The sequence below is a fragment of the Schistocerca piceifrons genome, chromosome 2 (genome assembly GCF_021461385.2).
Source record: "Schistocerca piceifrons isolate TAMUIC-IGC-003096 chromosome 2, iqSchPice1.1, whole genome shotgun sequence".
Lineage (NCBI taxonomy): Eukaryota > Metazoa > Arthropoda > Insecta > Orthoptera > Acrididae > Schistocerca > Schistocerca piceifrons.
In genome coordinates, this window is record NC_060139.1 from 836785927 (window position 1) to 836804662 (window position 18736).

The 18736-nt window shown below is 46.2% G+C and overlaps 1 protein-coding gene across 6 annotated transcripts in view; it reads left to right on the forward strand.

The window, feature by feature from the left end:
* Positions 1-18736, forward strand: part of LOC124773493 (matrix metalloproteinase-24) — a 162405-nt gene that overhangs the window by 66696 nt on the left and 76973 nt on the right. For all 6 annotated transcript variants that reach the window (XM_047249407.1, XM_047249406.1, XM_047249408.1 and 3 more), the window contains exon 2: positions 15995-16121. In XM_047249407.1, the coding sequence (XP_047105363.1) occupies positions 15995-16121 (127 nt within the window). The remainder of the gene's footprint in view (positions 1-15994; positions 16122-18736) is intronic.

Below are 18736 nucleotides of genomic sequence, written 5' to 3' on the forward strand. Positions count from 1 at the left end.
ACTCCTTGTGATATTCCCGAAATTACCCGGCATGTGGAATTCAATAAGCAAGAAAATCCTGAATCCACTCATAAACCTGTACGAAACACAGTAACCTCTTATTTTGTTCAGTGCAGAATTTTGTCGCTGATAACATAAGGTGAATCGAACATCTATGTTCTACAATTTATTTTAGAACAAGAGTGTGAAGTGTCCTCCGTAGGCGCTCGTTATTCGCTTCCTAACCCCTGCCTCCATTTCGTGCCGTGATGTGTCACGGCAATCAAAGAAGAAGAATCGCTAATTCGTGTACCTATTTTGAGACTGTTTCCGTCGGAGCCTTATTGACATCTGCTCCTGAAGTTTATTTGAAACCCCTAACGAGCGGCGCCGGTCTCGTGAGGCAAATCTAACATTCGGACCAGTAGGTCGCGTTTGTTATCGATCGCTGGTATTTGCGGCCGGCCGTTTCGGCCAGTGCGCCGCTAGACACAGCTCGTGTTCTGCCACGTCGACTTGAGGTTTCTGTAATGCGCTTCACAGTGCAGGGGATGGGCAGCTAACTTGATAAGAGCCGGCCGGAAGTATCTCCCGCCTCAATTCATCGCGCGGCTTTCAAGGAGGCCGACAGGCGCTGCACCCAACCTCTTGTGAGGTCCGTCTCTGTTTACAAGGGGCCTTTTATCCTCTACGTTCAGTCTGAGATATCATGTGGCCCGGTTACAGCCGACCGATAGCTGTGGTACTTGAGAAGCCGATCCTGCACGTTCCCCCACTGGTTCTTTCAGTTGTCTAAGAGGGGCGCTCAACTGCTGTCTTCCTTTCTTTCTTTTTTTTTTCTTCAAAACTGCCCTGATTCTCTCTCCCCCCCCCCCCCCCAATCTCTCTCTCTCTCTCTCTCTCTCTCTCTCTCTCTCTCTGTGTGTGTGTGTATGTGTGTGTGTGTGTTCGTGTTGTTTTCCGTGTGACAGGGCTTGCCTCACCAATACTAACTTCACATTTCGTACTATTTTCCTTTCACCAGAAACTGCTCCTGTTGCACTTTATAAAGTAAAATGTGGCAGAATGTCGTGTACGGTGTCTCTCATCAAGCTACATAAAATTTTCTCTCTGTGTTTTCGTATTTTTAACGTCTTTGTTGTCGTGTCTCTGACGACGAGACGAGCTGTTACTCGAACAGGTGTGGAAAACCACCTAAAATCAAATTCACGGCGGTCGGCGTACCAGATGAACGGTTGTTAATCCTACGTGCGGAATCGATCTGTGGCTTATTCAGATTCCTGTCTCTCGTCACGTGTTGAGCAGATCACACGGCCCTCATTCGCGTCCGGTCTGTACTGTACCAGCGAGCAACCACGATTACCGTTGCAAAGCTTTCTGGATGCAGATCATTACAATACATATGTTTGGGAGAAAAAAAGGGGTCCAACATGGGTATTGCGAAAGTATTTGAGTTCGCTTACCCGAAGTATTAAGGAAAGAAGAAGCATAATAGAATGTCCGTACATCCATCTTCCGACAGGTCACGGGACGACAGGTGTTACTGTATCTTTGTTTAGTAGGGATGACACTTCCATCTGTATTTATACGCCTTATTGTATTTGCAAGCAATTTTGGTGTCACCTGATATCACAGAGGGGGAGAGGGGTCTGAAGATGGTGTAATATAATCGGTTTCAAATAGAATAAAACCTATAAATATACATGAAAGTGTCATCGCTACTACCTAAAGAATGGGTTCTTTCGTCAGGTACGGAAAGTTATTACTGTTACAGTTATATTCGTTTTATTTTGTGTTTTGTATATAGTTATATTTTCAAGATTCTGTTTAGTTTCTTCATTATAAAAAATATGGTTCAAATGGCTCTAAGCACTATGGGACTCAACATCTGAGGTCATCAGTCCCCTAGACTTAGAACTACTTAAACCTAACTAACCTAAGGACATCACACGCATCCATGCCCGAGGCAGGATTCGAACCTGCTACCGTAGCAGCAGTGCGGTTCCAGACTGAAGCGCTTAGAACCGCTCGGCCACAACGGCCGGCTCCCCATTATATATTTACAACAGTTGCTATTAACATAGTTTATCAGTTTATATGTATTACAAAGCATTGTATGTTTTAGTGATTATTAGGTATGTACTGTCTACGTTAGAGTTTCCAGACAGCAGTAAATGGAACTGAATTGAGCCACGAAACATAAACGAGACCTTTCAGTAAAACCAGATCTGGTTGTTTGACTCCTTCACTTTGTAAAATGGCACTTGGCGTTTCTGCCACTGTCACGCCGACAAGATGAAGGCCAGTTGCGACAGTGATAGGAAAGTTGGAACTTCTGTTACATCACGTCGTTAGACAACAAGGAAAAACTATGTCTTTAAAAATAAAGAATCGCGTTCTTTCAAGATATGAAGGTCTCAGAACACCGAGTGTATGTGCTAGTACAGAAAGCAAGAGGTTGTATCGATGAGGACATTCACTAAAGATATTCATCTAGGAACCTTAGTACGTGCAACGCTACGGCCTGTACAACAAAGTGCGTGACCTGATATGGCGATGCCTTGTATGCATTTTTTACCCTACACAATGCTAAGCCATTACCTTGTCTGTCGCTAGATTACCTACATCAACTAGATACTGCAATACTTACTCCAGTTTTTTAACTCTCCGATACTGGTCTTAATACCGGCCTGCTGTTAGAAAGCGCAGAATTCGGATATTTACATGTGGCGTAGATATCAACAAGAATACCATATTTCCTTACGGAGGTCACGTTACCCTGACCGCACTGTGTCTGAATTTTCCCGCTCGTTGCTAAAACGTACATTTCGCAGAATACGGAAGGACGAGGCAGAGCGGAGGCTATTCAGGGACGCGATCAGTACTGAACTTCCGCAGTGCTGGTGTCTGGCGTTGGTAGGCGTCCAGTGTGGTGGTCAGACAGCAGCGCCCAGAGGCCGATTCGATAGCAGCTATCCACGGCTCGCCACCAAAGGTCAAGAGTTCGCGGCGTGGAAATTTTCTGCTCTGTGAACAGCCTCCGGCCTCTTGCGCTGTGCAATGTTTGCCCGGAGCAGGCTTCAGGAACAGGGAGAAGGCAGATAAACAATATCTACAATCCACTCGAATGGACTCGTGTTCTATCCCCGGTCAATCCTAGGCTTTTGATCTGTCACTTATCGCTCCTTTCACCTTTGGTAATGTTTGTTGATGTGAAAAATGCCGAGTCCCACCATGATTCGGAATCCACGTTAAACTGTAGGTCCACTATAACTGGCTGGGTAAGTCAAATGAAGCGTCAGAGAAAGACAGCCCTATACCAACTCTAATAGTTATTATGCCTAATAAACTACGTTCTAAACAACCTTCAATTGATGACTGCTTTACATTTTATCACCACAATGTTAAAAACGCGTTCACTACGTGCCAGATAAAAACTGTCACCCACAACGGGACTGGAACCTGAAACCTTTTCATAAACCCGTGACTGCAGGTTGTGACTCGTATTTGGGTAGCTCAGTCGATAAAACGTCTGTCCGTGAAAGGCAAAGGTTCTAGGTTCTAGTCCCGATGCAGCATACATTTTTAATCTGCCAGAAGGTTTCAAACTAGCGCATAGTCCGCTGGAGAGAGAAAATTCATTCTGAATACGTTCACTTAAATCGGTTTCCAGTTCCATGCATTTATCTTTACCAGCGTCTTCGTTTACAGCGTTATGTTTTCAAGATTTGGGGCGGCAAAGATGTATTACGGTGTATTTTAAGTATCACGTGTAACGGCTCTTTAAGCTTAAATTATCGAATGATGTATAATGCTGTAACTGAAATGTAAACGGCAGCTTCAGAGAAGATGGAAACACGTAAAAAATATATGTGAGACATTATGGCCGGCGGATGTTATTCAAATCCTGTGTTAAAACACAGTCACCCAGTCCAACACCCAATTTACGACAATATCGCAGTAATCAATTGTGCAGTGCTCCATTGTAAGTGCCCGTAAAAGTAAAACTATTCTGACGACCAGTACGTTAAAACCAGCAACACTTCACAGGGAAAGGTCCTACCGGAGGTGGTACACGTTAGGTTTTCTCCGGTCTCTGAACTGATTTTCCCAGCCACCTATAGAGGCGTATGGTTTCACATGGACAAAAATTATGGATACGACATGGCATTTTCCACGAGCACAAATCGTTCCCAGTGGCAAAAGAAAAAAAATCTTAGTGCTGAGTGAGCAATGGATGGCGTACTATGAGTTGCAGTCCTGACACACATTGATAGAGCTGATAACGCACAAAGCACTCCATCTTCAGGCCACAAGTGGCCCCTCGTAACCATCCGACCGCCCTGTCATCCTCAGCACAGGATGCGGATGGAAGGGGCGTGTGGTCAGCATACCGCTCTCTCGGCTGTTACGGTGGTTTTCTTTGACCGGAGCCGTTACTGTTCGGTCGAGTAACTCCTCAATTGCCTTAACGAGGCTGAGTGCACCCCGAAAAATGGCAACAGCGCATGATGGCCCGGATGGTCACCCATCCAAGTGCCGGCCACGCCCGACAATGCTTAACTTCGGTGATATAATGGGAACCGGTGTATCCACAGCGGCAAAACCTTTGCCGCGATGGAGCTAATAATTACGTAGAATAACGTAGCAGAGACTTCAGAGGTTAAGCCTTTTTTGTTTCTGTTTGCCTTTTCGCTGCTGTACCTCGCCTTCAGCGATAATAGTCGTGAGAGTAGAGAAACATCTAGAACATTTGGTTTAAATTAGACAGAGAAACGCTGCTAATGTCGCCAGTGCTATTCTTAGCTGTGGCTGATAACTGCCACGGGAGAAGAAAAAGTGGCTTTAGAGTGCAGCTCCTCGCCCACTGACATCTCACAAGTTCGAAGCCGTCCAGTCAATAACGAAAAAAAATGGTTCAAATGGCTCTAAGCACTATGGGACTTAACATCTGAGGTCATCAGTCCCATAGACTTGGAACTACTTAAAGCTAACTAACCTAAGGACATGACACACATCCATGCCCGAGATAGGATTCGAACCTGCGACCGCAGCAGCAGCGCCGCTCCGGACTGAAGCACCTAGAACCGCTCGGCCACAGCGGGCGGCCGATAATGAAACCAAAGGTGCATACACAACTCAGACGTTGTTGTGGATAAATAATTCTTGTGGTACTATATTATTATATGTGTTAGCTAACAGGTAAAGGACTAAGTGAACGCCAAGTACATGTATAGTGTGAGATACTAGCGCCGAGTGTGCTGGGTGGCAGTAACACACGCTCTGAATCGGCCGCACAGTGGCTGTTGCGCTGCCTCAGCCGCCTGTGTTCCGGCGTGCCACAGAGGCCGTGTACTGTGCAGCGGCCAATGTTGGTCACGACCCCTGCGCCCACGTGGTCCCCGCCCAGTGGCAGCGGGACTACCGTGGCAGCTGCTGCCTGCTGCTGCCATTGTGTGGCCTTTTCCTCGACTGGCCCCCAAATGTATTACTATTGCAGAAAACGGCGCCTTATGCTTCGACTACACACTAAATGATTTACTACTCTGCAGTGTGGGGAAAAAGCAATTTGCTGTTTAGTTGGCGTCCTATATCGGAGTGGTGTATACGCTTCCCAGTGTCCCATTCTCCGCAAATGACTTGAAAGCTGAAGTATTTCAACTCTGAGACTCCAACGGCGTACACATATAATCCAATCCGACCATGGATGTGGCCGTTACAGTAGTATGCCAGGACAAAGAAATGATACATAGTCAACTAATTCAATTGTTGGCCATTGCCCGGGAAAATAAGAAATCGAGATCCGAATATACGCACGACACGAAGTTCTAATCCATGAGGAACTTCAGCAAAAATTCGGCAGAGTAAGAAATTTCATTCAGCAAGTATCACCAACCCCCAGCAACACTTCTTAACTTCATCTTATCTCATCTGTTTTGCATTTTAAAGTCGGGTCTGCACGAACTATTATCCCGCCTATTGCTCCTTCCAGCGCAAGATCAACCACACATAATGGGAACAATGGATGCCTCAGAGCTGGAAAACATAAAGAAATGTACGGATGTTGACGCATGTGGTGCGTGCATATAGCTCAATTACAAGAGAATTCTGCGTTAGATACAGAGAAAGCACATTGTGCATCATATAGGCACAAAGCTGTAATGTTTTAGGGAGAAAATACATACGCATACATCGTAAAGGGAGACACGCAGGGAAGCAGGACTCTGAACAAATACGCGCTTCCAGTCAATAAGTGTTGTTGTAATGTGTCAGCCAGACGTAGTGACAATTTGGTGGAATTTTCTTCGTCCGTCTCCAAAAATGCTTCGTTAGTAGTTTACTGCATGCAATACACACACACACACACACACACACACACACACACACACACACACACACACACGGACAACGAAAACACACATACGTAACTATACTTTCGTTGCCTATACACACACACACACACACGGACAACGAAAACACACATACGTAACTATACTTTCGTTGCCTATTCATGTTAAATTGGCACTCTCGTGACAGGAAGAGCATACGCCTTCAGTACGAAATCCAAGACCACAAATGTCCGCCAAGAACGAAAGTCGAGAAAGCGGAATGAAGATTTTAGTTGGCTAGTTGGTTAGTTAGTTTCATGTTCCATGGATCATTTTACACGATGAATCATAATTCCCATAGCAAATTAATTTATAAATATGGCTACACGCTGAACATTAGTAAGATTTTTTAAATATACTAATGTGGGTTACAAATTCCTGCCCACCACCTTTTACGCATTACAATAATAGAATAGAAGGAGTTGTCAAGGAGAACTATTTTCAGGTTTTTTCTCCATTTTTTTTTTTAAATTACTTTGTTGTCTGTCAGACATTTTATATCACTGGGTTAGTTACGAAAAACTTTAGTTGCAGCGTCGTGCACCACTTCTCGTGCTAAAGACAACCTTAATGTGGAGTAACGAATGCCATTTTCCCTTCTCGTATTGCAGTTATGTACATCATTGCTCCTTTCCAACTCTAGAGGATTGTTTACGACGAACTTCGTGAGGGAAACAATACACTGCGAAATAGTAGTCAGAATCCCCAACTCCTTAAACAGATATCCACAAGATGATCGCGGGTGAGCACCACGTGTTATTCTTACAGCACTTTTTTGACCAATGGATAATTTCTCTTAAAGATGAGTTACTCTGAAACATTATTCCGAGTGACATTACTGAACAAAAGTAAGGAAAATGTGTCAGCTTACTGATTTGTCTCTTCCAAAGATTTGCAATAATTCTAAGTGCAAATATGCCCGAACTAAGTTGTTTTAGGAGTTCCAAAATGCGCGTTTTTCAGTTTAAATTTTCATCGACGTGGACACTTAAGAATTTTGAAGTTTCTATCCTATTTATTATTTTTCACACCATGTGTTTCACTTATCATTGATGTAGTATCCATAGATGTGCAGAAATTAATATGTTGTGTCTTTTAAAGCTAAGGATGTGATCAATCGCAGCTAACCAGTAAATAATACTTTTAAGAGCATTGGCTATGTTCAAATGTGTGTGAAATCTTATGGGACTTAACTGCTAAGGTCATCAGTCCCTAAGCTTACACACTACTTAACCTAAATTATCCGAAGGACAAACACACACACCCATGCCCGAGAGAGGACTCGAACCTCCGCCGGGACCAGCCGCACAGTCCATGACAGCAGCGCCTCAGACCGCTCGGCTAACCCCGCGCGGCGAATATTGTTTATCATTTCTTCTGTTTCTGTATGTATGCTTGGATTGATTAGGCAATAAAAGATTGGAAGAAAGCTTAGGGATAAAACGGAGTGGGAGGAGACGTACTGCAGCTGAAGCGGATTTGCTTGTTTGGTCCCAGGTGGAAGTTATGACGCGTCTGGGAAATGGAACTAATGTCCAGAATAATCGCTCGCGCGCGCCAAGGTTCACCACTGGCGGTGCAGCCTTGCCACGGGCGAGGACGCTCTGGGTGAACGGGGCCGCGCTTCGAGGAAACCCTTGGGTCGCCCTTACATGGCCGGCTGCCGGGAGATACCGAAGTACGGCTGCTGAATGGAGCGGAGGCTGTGCGCCGCGCACGACGTGCGACCGGCTCGATCCCTCCTCACTAGTGACTCAGAAATTGAGTCAGCAGACAGCGACATTGACTCACTGGAGCCGCGCTGATTCACTCAAATGACAGCGTCGGAGGAGGTCAGGAAAAACGATCGGTGAGCCTGAAAGAGAGCAGTAGCAGAAGAAGGCACTGAAACCGGCCGACGGGCCGAGAAGTTCCTCAGGAGCGCGGCGCACACATGGTGTGCAGATGGTGGGGGCGCCGAGGGTATTGGCCCCGCTGCCGAGGGCCGGCACCCCCGCCAGGGCAACAGCCACTCATTCAGCAGTAATCCAACACCCATCTCAGTGCGGCGGGGCGGAGCGCACCCTTCTCAAACGCGCTCTTGGAGGGCGATTTATTACAGAGATTTTTCTGCGCCGTTGGGACTGGTGCCCGTTCGTCATCACGCCGTCCGTCCGCGCCCTACCGCAGGCTGCGGGCCTGCAGGCCGATGAACTCCAGTCGCTCCAATTAATTTTCGTGTTTTTCTCCTGCAGAGGGGCTCGGGACACACTTCCTGCGTGGTCTTCTGTACAGTAGCATTATCTCTGGAAGTCGTAAAACAATCTGATACGTCCAGTTCGTTGCTCGGCTGAGGTGGTATTAAAAGGTAATGTCCCGTCAGAAAGGGGTATGCTAAGGGTGAGTGGTCGCTTGTCTTTAATACGAATCTCTCGATGAATTCTATTGTGAAGGAAGAGGGATCGGCTGGAATTTAATGTATCCTGTCGACGTTGAGGCTCAACTGGCTCAAATGGCTCTGAGCACTATGGGACTTAACGTCTGTGGTCATCAGTCCCCTAGAACTTAGAACTACTTAAACCTAACTAACCTAAGGACATCACACACATCCATGCCCGAGGCAGGATTCGAACCTGCGACCGTAGCAGTCGCGCGATTCCAGACTGAGTGCCTAGAACCGCTAGACCACCGCGGACGTCGAGACCATTAGACTTGGAACACAAGCTTAGATGAGTAAAAAAGTGAGGGTAGCGGCCCTTACCTTGCCTTTTCCTGTAAACACTCCAGATCTAGCCTGAAAAGATTCGGGAGGCCCACAGAAAACCCAACTCAGGGGAGACAGGACGGGCATTTCGTTCCTCCCGAACATGAGGCAGTTTGATAGGTTGCCACAGGGTTATTTGATTAGAGTTAAGACCAACTGGCGGTGTGGGAGCCAATTTAGAAGAATTTGCAACGACAGAGAGAGTGGCGTCTGATATCACAGCAACAGATGGCAGCCACGCACGTATTTTATTACGTGCTGTAACTTTCTGACCTTAGCATGTGTATGTGTAAGCAGAATAGGTTATGAACTGGCGATATCGAATATATGACAGTTATTGTGAAATGAATAGAAACTTTACCGAGCAGATACTAAATATGTTTATGCTGTAGACTGGTTTCAGAGCGTTATAGCTTCATTACATGAGCACGTATGAATAAGCAAATACGCATATTTAGCAGCTGTATGGAGAAATTTGTTTTTCTTATACAGCGAACACTGCAGCTGCGGGCCAGAGAGAACTCCACTGTAATGTGGAAAAGCCTTAATTTCGTCTTGCTTTAATTTGCTTCAAATCGTGAATAGAGATCGAAACATATCCTCAGTAGTACAGTAGGGTCTATGCCAAACTACTCGATTCTTCGAGTCCAGACCGCTTGTATAAATTGGTTGAAGTTTCGCGCCGTGGTTACAAATTAATCGCCTTTTGCCTCACTTCAGTCCATTCCAGTTGTGTTTGCCCCCCCCCCCCTGCACTACCAGGAATGTTGCAACCACCTGTAACACCTGTCACTACCACAATTTCTTTTATTCAGAAGGCATCGGTCGTATAGAAAATATAAGGGAGTATTTCGAACAAAGGATGAAACGTTCCAATCAACACCCCTGGATGACATTTCTGGAGGCCAAATATCTCTTTTTGTAGGAATCAACAAAGATTCGAAAAACAGTGATCGTGTGAAACCCAGTTCCTCTTCGTTTGCGTGACCTGGAAAGCAATAGATAGTGGTGCTGAGGTTGCTGCCTTGTTCCAAACAGCTTTCGATACGGTTCCGTGCTGCCTAATGAATAAAATACAAGCATACGGAATATCACAGCAACTGTGCGAGTGGACTGAGAAGTTCCTAGCAAATATAACACAGCATGTCATTGTCAACGGAGTGAAATGTCCACTCGTTAAAGGGACTTGGGGCGTACCCAAAGGGGAAGTTGTAGATTCATTACTTGTTACGTCCGCCCCGATAGCTAAATGGTCAGCGTGACGGACTGCCATCCGAAGGGGCCCGGTTTCGATTCCCGACTGGGTCGGGGATTGTCTCCGCTCAGGGGCTGGGTGTTGTGTTGTCTTCATCATTTCATCCCCATCCGGCGCGCAGGTCGCCCCATGTGGCGTCGAATGCAATAAGACCTGCACCAAAGCGGCCGGACCTGCCCGTAAGGGGCCTCCTGGCCAATGACGCCAAACGCTCATTTCCATTTCCATTACTTTTTACAATATACACAAAGGAGCCAGTAGGTAACGTCGGAAGTTCCATGACGCTTTTCGCGGATGATGCGGTTATAAAGAAAGAAGCTCTAACGCTAGAAAATTATAGCAGAGATGCGGGGTACCGAAGCTTTGTACAGGAATTGGCAGTTGCCCTCAACATAAAAAAAGTAACGTATTGCATATACTTGGAAACACCATTAATGTATGATTAAACGATTACAGAACAATCTCTAGAAGCTGTCACATCCATAAAATACCTAGGAGTACATCTTGTGAACCCTTTTAAAGTGGAACGACAGCATAAAACTAATCTTCAGTAAGGCAGATAACATACTGATATTTATTGGAGAATAGCTGAGAAAATGCAGTCCACCCACAAAGTAGGCAACTCACGGAATCCTCGTTATACGAATACTTGAACATTGCTTTCTTTTAGTCGGAGACTAGTGCCAGATAGGACTGACAGAGAAAATCGAGAAGACCCAAAGAAGAGCAGCGCGTTTCGTTACAGATTCGTTCAGCCTGCGCAAAAGTGTCGCGGAGATTCTCAGCCACGTCCAGCGGCAGACCCTAGAAGAGAGGCGTTAGAATCATGTTCCTAGAAGAGCAAACCACTATATTGCTTCCTCCTACGTATATCTGGCGAACAGGTCGTAACCGATTCGGAGACTTACCAATAATGGTCGTTCCTGGGAAGTATTCGCTAGTGGGTGAGAAAGAGGGGAACTGACAATGGCACACAGCATAGAATGGCTTGTGCAGTATAAATGAAGATATAATACTCCTGGAAATGGAAAAAAGAACACATTGACACCGGTGTGTCAGACCCACCATACTTGCTCCGTACACTGCGAGAGGGCTGTACAAGCAATGATCACACGCACGGCACAGCGGACACACCAGGAACCGCGGTGTTGGCCGTCGAATGGCGCTAGCTGCGCAGCATTTGTGCGCCGCCGCCGTCAGTGTCAGCCAGTTTGCCGTGGCATACGGAGCTCCATCGCAGTCTTTAACACTGGTAGCATGCCGCGACAGCGTGGACGTGAACCGTATGTGCAGTTGACGGACTTTGAGCGAGGGCGTATAGTGGGCATGCGGGAGGCCGGGTGGACGTACCGCCGAATTGCTCAACACGTGGGGCGTGAGGTCTCCACAGTACATCGATGTTGTCGCCAGTGGTCGGCGGAAGGTGCACGTGCCCGTCGACCTGGGACCGGACCGCAGCGACGCACGGATGCACGCCAAGACCGTAGGATCCTACGCAGTGCCGTAGGGGACCGCACCGCCACTTCCCAGCAAATTAGGGACACTGTTGCTCCTGGGGTATCGGCGAGGACCATTCGCAACCGTCTCCATGAAGCTGGGCTACGGCCCTGCACACCGTTAGGCCGTCTTCCGCTCACGCCCCAACATCGTGCAGCCCGCCTCCAGTGGTGTCGCGACAGGCGTGAATGGAGGGACGAATGGATACGTGTCGTCTTCAGCGATGAGAGTCGCTTCTGCCTTGGTGCCAATGATGGTCGTATGCGTGTTTGGCGCCGTGCAGGTGAGCGCCACAATCAGGACTGCATACGACCGAGGCACACAGGCCCAACACCCGGCATCATGGTGTGGGGAGCGATCTCCTACACTGGCCGTACACCACTGGTGATCGTCGAGGGGACACTGAATAGTGCACGGTACATCCAAGCCGTCATCGAACCCATCGGTTTACCATTCCTAGACCGGCAAGGGAACTTGCTGTTCCAACAGGACAATGCACGTCCGCATGTATCCCGTGCCACCCAACGTGCTCTAGAAGGTGTAAGTCAACTACCCTGGCCAGCAAGATCTCCGGATCTGTCCCCCATTGAGCATGTTTGGGACTGGATGAAGCGTCGTCTCACGCGGTCTGCACGTGCAGCACGAACGCTGGTCCAACTGAGGCGCCAGGTGGAAATGGCATGGCAAGCCGTTCCACAGGACTACATCCAGCATCTCTACGATCGTCTCCATGGGAGAATAGCAGCCTGCATTGCTGCGAAAGGTGGATATACACTGTACTAGTGCCGACATTGTGCATGCTCTGTTGCCTGTGTCTATGTGCCTGTGGTTCTGTCAGTGTGATCATGTGATGTATCTGACCGCAGGAATGTGTCAATAAAGTTTCCCCTTCCTGGGACAATGAATTCACGGTGTTCTTATTTCAATTTCCAGGAGTGTAGATGTAGAAATGTGGTAACTCTACGACGTCTAATCATCGATGAGTGGCCTGGAGAACGTTGTAGACTCTTCCTCGCCGAACTGAGACCACTTGAAAGGCTAGAGTCGGGGTCCGGTGTAGTTATAAACCCTGCAGCATGTGACCCATGCTCCAAGGTACGAAGCTACTGACGTCACTACTAACGAGTTCAGGGCTGGACAAGCGGCCGTCTATTACGGTCCAGTGGTCGACGGCAGCTGGCAGGGCGCGGCACGGGAGCTGCCGGGATCTGCGCATACTCAGGGTCGAGGACCCGGCGCGCGTCTATCGTCGGGGCGGCGGCAGTTTATCTGGGCCGACCCCAGTAACAAATTGGGCGTGGAGCGCAGGCAGAGCGGCATGTTGACGTCTGCGATGACACCCGCCGCCTCCTCCTCGCCCGCCCCCGCGGCCTTGGCCCTGCGGCCCCTGACTCAGAAGGCCGCCGTCTCGGGTTTCGCCCAGTGCCGGCGGCGGCGGACGAAAAACAGCTCCCGGCGCCGCCTCCCCGCTGCCCCCTGCGACACTCTGTAGCGACCATTTTCGTACGTGCTGTGTGAACTCGACCTAGGTCGGAGCCCTTGTCGACGGACGAAAACCGTGCCGGCGACTTGACACGTTTTTTCTCTCGATGCGAGGCAAAGTAGTTGTGTTATTCGTGGCGCCGGCGGCGGCTGCTGTGCTGGTGGTTTATTTCCCAGACGATGGCTCGGGGCAGGCGCTGCGATTATCGAAGGCTAATGGACAGGAAGATGGGTTTCACGTTCATCGCACCCCTCGTCGAGATGAGGTATTTTTAATGCGCTCACAAGTGCCTACCGCGACGTAAACTAAACGCCCTTCAACGCATTAGCTCGGCCTCGTCGATCACGTGTACTTGGCAAGAAATCGCGGGAAGAAAGCCAGGCGAAGGGAGGGAGAGAAACTAAACGTTAACGCTCTACTTACATCGAGGTAGGAGGAAACGGCTAGAGGGTGTATCGCGTAAGTAGCCTCGGCATTCCTGCAACTGTTACAAATACCGACAGAAAGTTTTAGACGAGCGACAGTGTAACTAACCTGTTTCTACCGGTTATTACGTTATTATTGGGTTCAAAATGGTTCATATGGCTCTGAGCACTATGGGACTTAACTTCTGAGGTCATTAGTCCCCTAGAACTTAACACTACTTAAACCTAACTAACCTAAGGACATCACACACATCCATGTCCGAGGCAGGATTCTAACCTGCGACCGTAGCGGTCTCGCTGTTCCAGACTGTAGCGCCTAGAACCGCTCGGCCACCCCGGCCGGCTATTATTTGGAATAGAATGGCTTATTGATTGTGGAATTAACGTGAGAAGATTAGGGTCGCCACCGACTCTAACCATGCAATTAATCAAAGGTTTGGCCGAGTCGGAAAATAAATTAATTTGATCACAGACCAAAATCTCATAAAAATGCATACGTTGTGATGTCGCTCATAGGGGATGCGATGTAATTAATAGTATTGCCCGTGCACTGTTCACGAGAATCAAACATGTGGATTTCTCACAAGTAGCGCAAACCTCGTTGCCTACTTGACAACTACGAGAGTTGGGTATTTCTGTACAACTGCTGCTGAATCTGTATGACTATAGCAGACTTTCTGCAGCAGACTACGCCACCGTCTAGCAACGTGACACACAACCACATTCATTGAGGCACACCACTATGAGAGTTATGAAAAAAGGGAAACAAGGAAAAGAAAGAGAAATGCTAATGAAAATGGGCTACCGGACTAATGAAAGGCGCCTACAGGACCCTTTCAACAGTATGGGACTAAACATTTCTGATACTGTCATACGAAAAATGGTTCAAATGGCTCTGAGCACTATGGCACTTAACTTCTGAGGTCATCAGTCCCCTAGACTTAGAACTACTTAAACCTAACTAACCTAAGGACATCACACACATCCATGCCCGAGGCAGGATTCGAACCTGCGACCGTAGCGGTAGCGCGGTTACAGACTGTAGCGCCTAGAACCGCTCGGCACTGTCATACGCTTAGGTACTGTAATAAACGTGCTACCTTTCGATAGTTTTTGGAAAAAAGGGGTACAATGATATGATAATTATTGCAGTGTGGAACGAAAATATTCCTCAAAACAAGGTGGAGGACGTGCTGAATACTCGTTTGCGGGCGAGGACTGCCAGTACAGCGTACTTCCGCCTATCGTCTCACATAACCGTAGGGCAGCAAGCGGGAACCTCCATTACTTCTACATCTATACTATCCCAAACCATCTTGTGGTGCGTGGCAGAGGATACTTTGTGTACTACAGTCACGTTTCCCTTTTTCTGTTCCAGTCTGGAACGGTCCGCGGAAAGAACTAATGTAGTTAAGCCTCCGACTGCGATCGAATCTGTGTAATTTAAGTTCGTGGTTTCTTACGCGAGAGATACATAGCAGAAAGCAACTGGTTAGTTGACTCTTCTAGGAATGTGCCCTGTAGAAACTAACAGTTACCCACACCGTGGTGCACAACGCCTCTCTTGCAGTGTCTGCCACTGGAGTTCGATGAGTATCTCTGTGACGCTTTAGCTCTCGCTAGATTGACTTGTGACGAAACATGCTGCCCTTCTTTGAATGGGGATTCCTGCGGCCATTGGAGAAATATATTCCAGCAATTTGTTCGCGACCACAGTATAAAGATATGTGATAGTACTGAGGAGAACACAGACAATCTTGAAAATTATATACAGGCAGTTCTTGTTACTCTATTTTTCTTACTTTTTTCTTATTGTTTCTGTTTTCATACTGTTAGAAACATGATTTAAATGATACTAAACAAGTTTCAAACGATAGCATTTTTTTTTCTGGATGGGATGTCTATAAAGAGTAACCAAGTAAGCTTCCTCAAGAAAGTAAACGTAAATATCATAATTACAGCATATAAATTTATCAAAACTTCTGAATACTGGAAACGATAACCATCATTATCATACTTTCTACTGTGTTTTAAGAAGAACACTGTATCAGCGCAACAAAATATTCCTCATTTTCCCACAGCATGCAGCTGTTGATATGCGGCAAAGAATCAAGGCACTTCCTTACGTTATAGCGTAATTTGTTAGCAGAGCAAACATAAAAATACTGTTGACGGCTTACGTATCTCTGTTTATTTACGATCCACTTCTTTCTTTAATTTCAGATATACTTATCGCAGTTCGGGTACATCAACAAGAGTCTTAGCCAATTCAGCTCCGGCTACTTCAACAGGGATCAACTCTCTACGGCCATCGCAGACTTCCAGTCATTCGCTGGACTGAACATAACTGGTGAGTCCGCGACGATCACTGTGTTGACGGTCAGAGTAGCATGTGCCACTTCCATTAATCGTTACTAGATTAGTCACATACGAAGTTGCGTTGCTGGTGCGCTTATTCATCACTTAGTAACGAAAATTGTATCAACCCAATCGGTTCAACAGGATTGTGCGGGAGTTAAAGAATTCACAGACGTGTTAACATGAACGTAAGGATTACTATAATTATTCTGCCCAGTAAATGCTGTATTGGTATGCGCAAATCAGAACATAAACAGATTAGCTAGAAAAGTGCACGTTCCCTAGATGACTTTAACCAGTGACGTGTAGGAAACAATCTCATATTCAGCAAAGTTTGAATCATAACTATTATTTGCGTACGCCGAAGAAAGATTTTGTGTTAGTGTAAACGGCTTCTGCTCGTTTAAATACCATTAAATGCCTCCGGTGATGAAGTGGAATTCATAATTAATTAAAGTTAAATATGTTAAACATGACTGAGAAGGTTTGCAATAGCTATCTCTTGAACCAAATGAGGGTTAATAATACTGGAGTGCATCACCTCATTAAATGTAAAGAATTATACATTTCAGCAGCTAGTATAAAAAGAACACCGGTGTTTCAGACAGGTTTAAATGTGCTGGAGATCTTATCCACCGACTGAACAAATATGAAATTGGAAAATAACTCACTCAAAGTGCCAAATATCATCGCTGATAATAAGCGAAAGCGATCAATAAGCGAGATGCAATAGTAATCGCTAGCAATGGGTTTCGCATCTCAGTCTTGCCATTCCGACTTAGAATCCCCGCGGTGTTCTTGAATACTGAAAATACGTGAAGATAAATGTCAAGTTTCACATGTCAAAATATCCGCACTTGAAGTGGGCCACGCTCAACATCATCGATAGTTTTGTTTAGGAAGTACGGGCCGCAAAACTGATCACAGACTTTGGAACGTAAATAAATATATCTGGATGGCTCCTCTGCAAAGGTCACGGCCGGTTACATGCTCTTTTCGTGTCCAGTTTGTGCTTGTACTCTGGCTCTAAAGACCCAGCCGCTGACGGGACGCTACACCTTAGTCTTCCTTCTGTACTTCAGTAAAACATTGGTGAATGGCTTCAGTTGTAGGTCTAGATTTATAATGTCGCAATAAGTGCTGTGTTCGAGTAAGAGCCAAATTTGACGCAAGTTAGCTATTACGCAATAGGATGGCCTTACCAAAGAAAGGATTTATGTTCAGTGAACTCTTTCGAATTAGGTACGTGCACTGTTTTATCATTGTTAGAACTTCTTTCTTTATAACAGCACATTTCTTCATCTCTAGCTTGTAGTTTACGTTATCATCTTTATCGTTCCTCGTGGGATTATATGTACTAAAGCTTACAGCCGAAGATAAATCTCGGGTTTCACAAGAAACGACAGCTTAGAGTGAACCGCACCTCTTAGCTCTATGTCAAGAGTTACATCTCTCTTTGTTTTATAGGAATCCCATGAACTTGGTACCAGTATTTTTGTGATAATAGTTGTTACAGAGCTAGAGGGACTACATCTGACTAACATAGGAAAAAGATCCATGCTGCAAGTACTAAGAAACAGACTGCGACTCTGTTGGCCACGATGACGGATTACAGACTTTGGAACGTAAGACGTTGATGCAATGTTTATTACGTACTAGTGAAGAGAAACTATGCGCTGCTCCAACACTTTCAGCACAAAAAGAAAACTGAGCGACGTAAGAAAGGCAAATATATTTAGCCGATTAAATTGAGTCATCCGCAGTTACGCAAAAGGTTATCTTTCAGTGACGAACGAGAATAAACGTACTGTATTAACAGTCTGGCAGCTCTTGTTCGTGATCGGGTATTCAGATGCTGCAGCGAAAATAACATTTTTTCTTCTTCCAGTTAGAGTTTAACGTCCAGATGTCCGAGAGGTTATTAGACACAAACTTAATTTAAAGGAAAGAATGTAACAATAGTTTACGTAAGTCTGTAAACTCAGTTTTAATATTAATTGCGGTTCACGTACTGTCGCAAATTATAAATTTTATAGCAAGGGCAAAATGCTGTGTTGACTTTCCTGATCTGGTTTTAGGCCGGTGGCACTGAGGCAGCAACCTTGTTTCCAATAATTATTGCTGTACGTCGACTCCGTTCAATCAAAGTGACATGTCGACCGCAGTCAGCACAGTTCTCAGAATTTACTCATGCTTGTTTTAATGACATTTCCCCGTCGTCCCCACATATTCTGTTGACGTACAGAAGCAGTTACACCTCTTGAGCACAAATAACTGATGATGTGCTGCTGTTATTTCAGATCCAAAAACGCAGTGAAAAACGTGATGAAATAAGGCAGTTCCGGATGCCGGGTAGGGTAGTCAAACAGGGCACTTCTGAGCACAGATAAGAAATAGGAAGTAAATGCAGTTGTAGATTGAGCTACATTTCTTTTCAGTGAATGAAAGGTTATTTGTCATTTTCTTTCTAATTATATGCACACTCGCTTGTTATTACAATAAAAACTGAACTCCGTTCGAACAGGCCTCGAAAGGCCGGACGGCACCGACCGACCGTCACGTCAACCTGAGTCGTTAGGCGTCACAGGAGGCGGATATGGAGGGCCG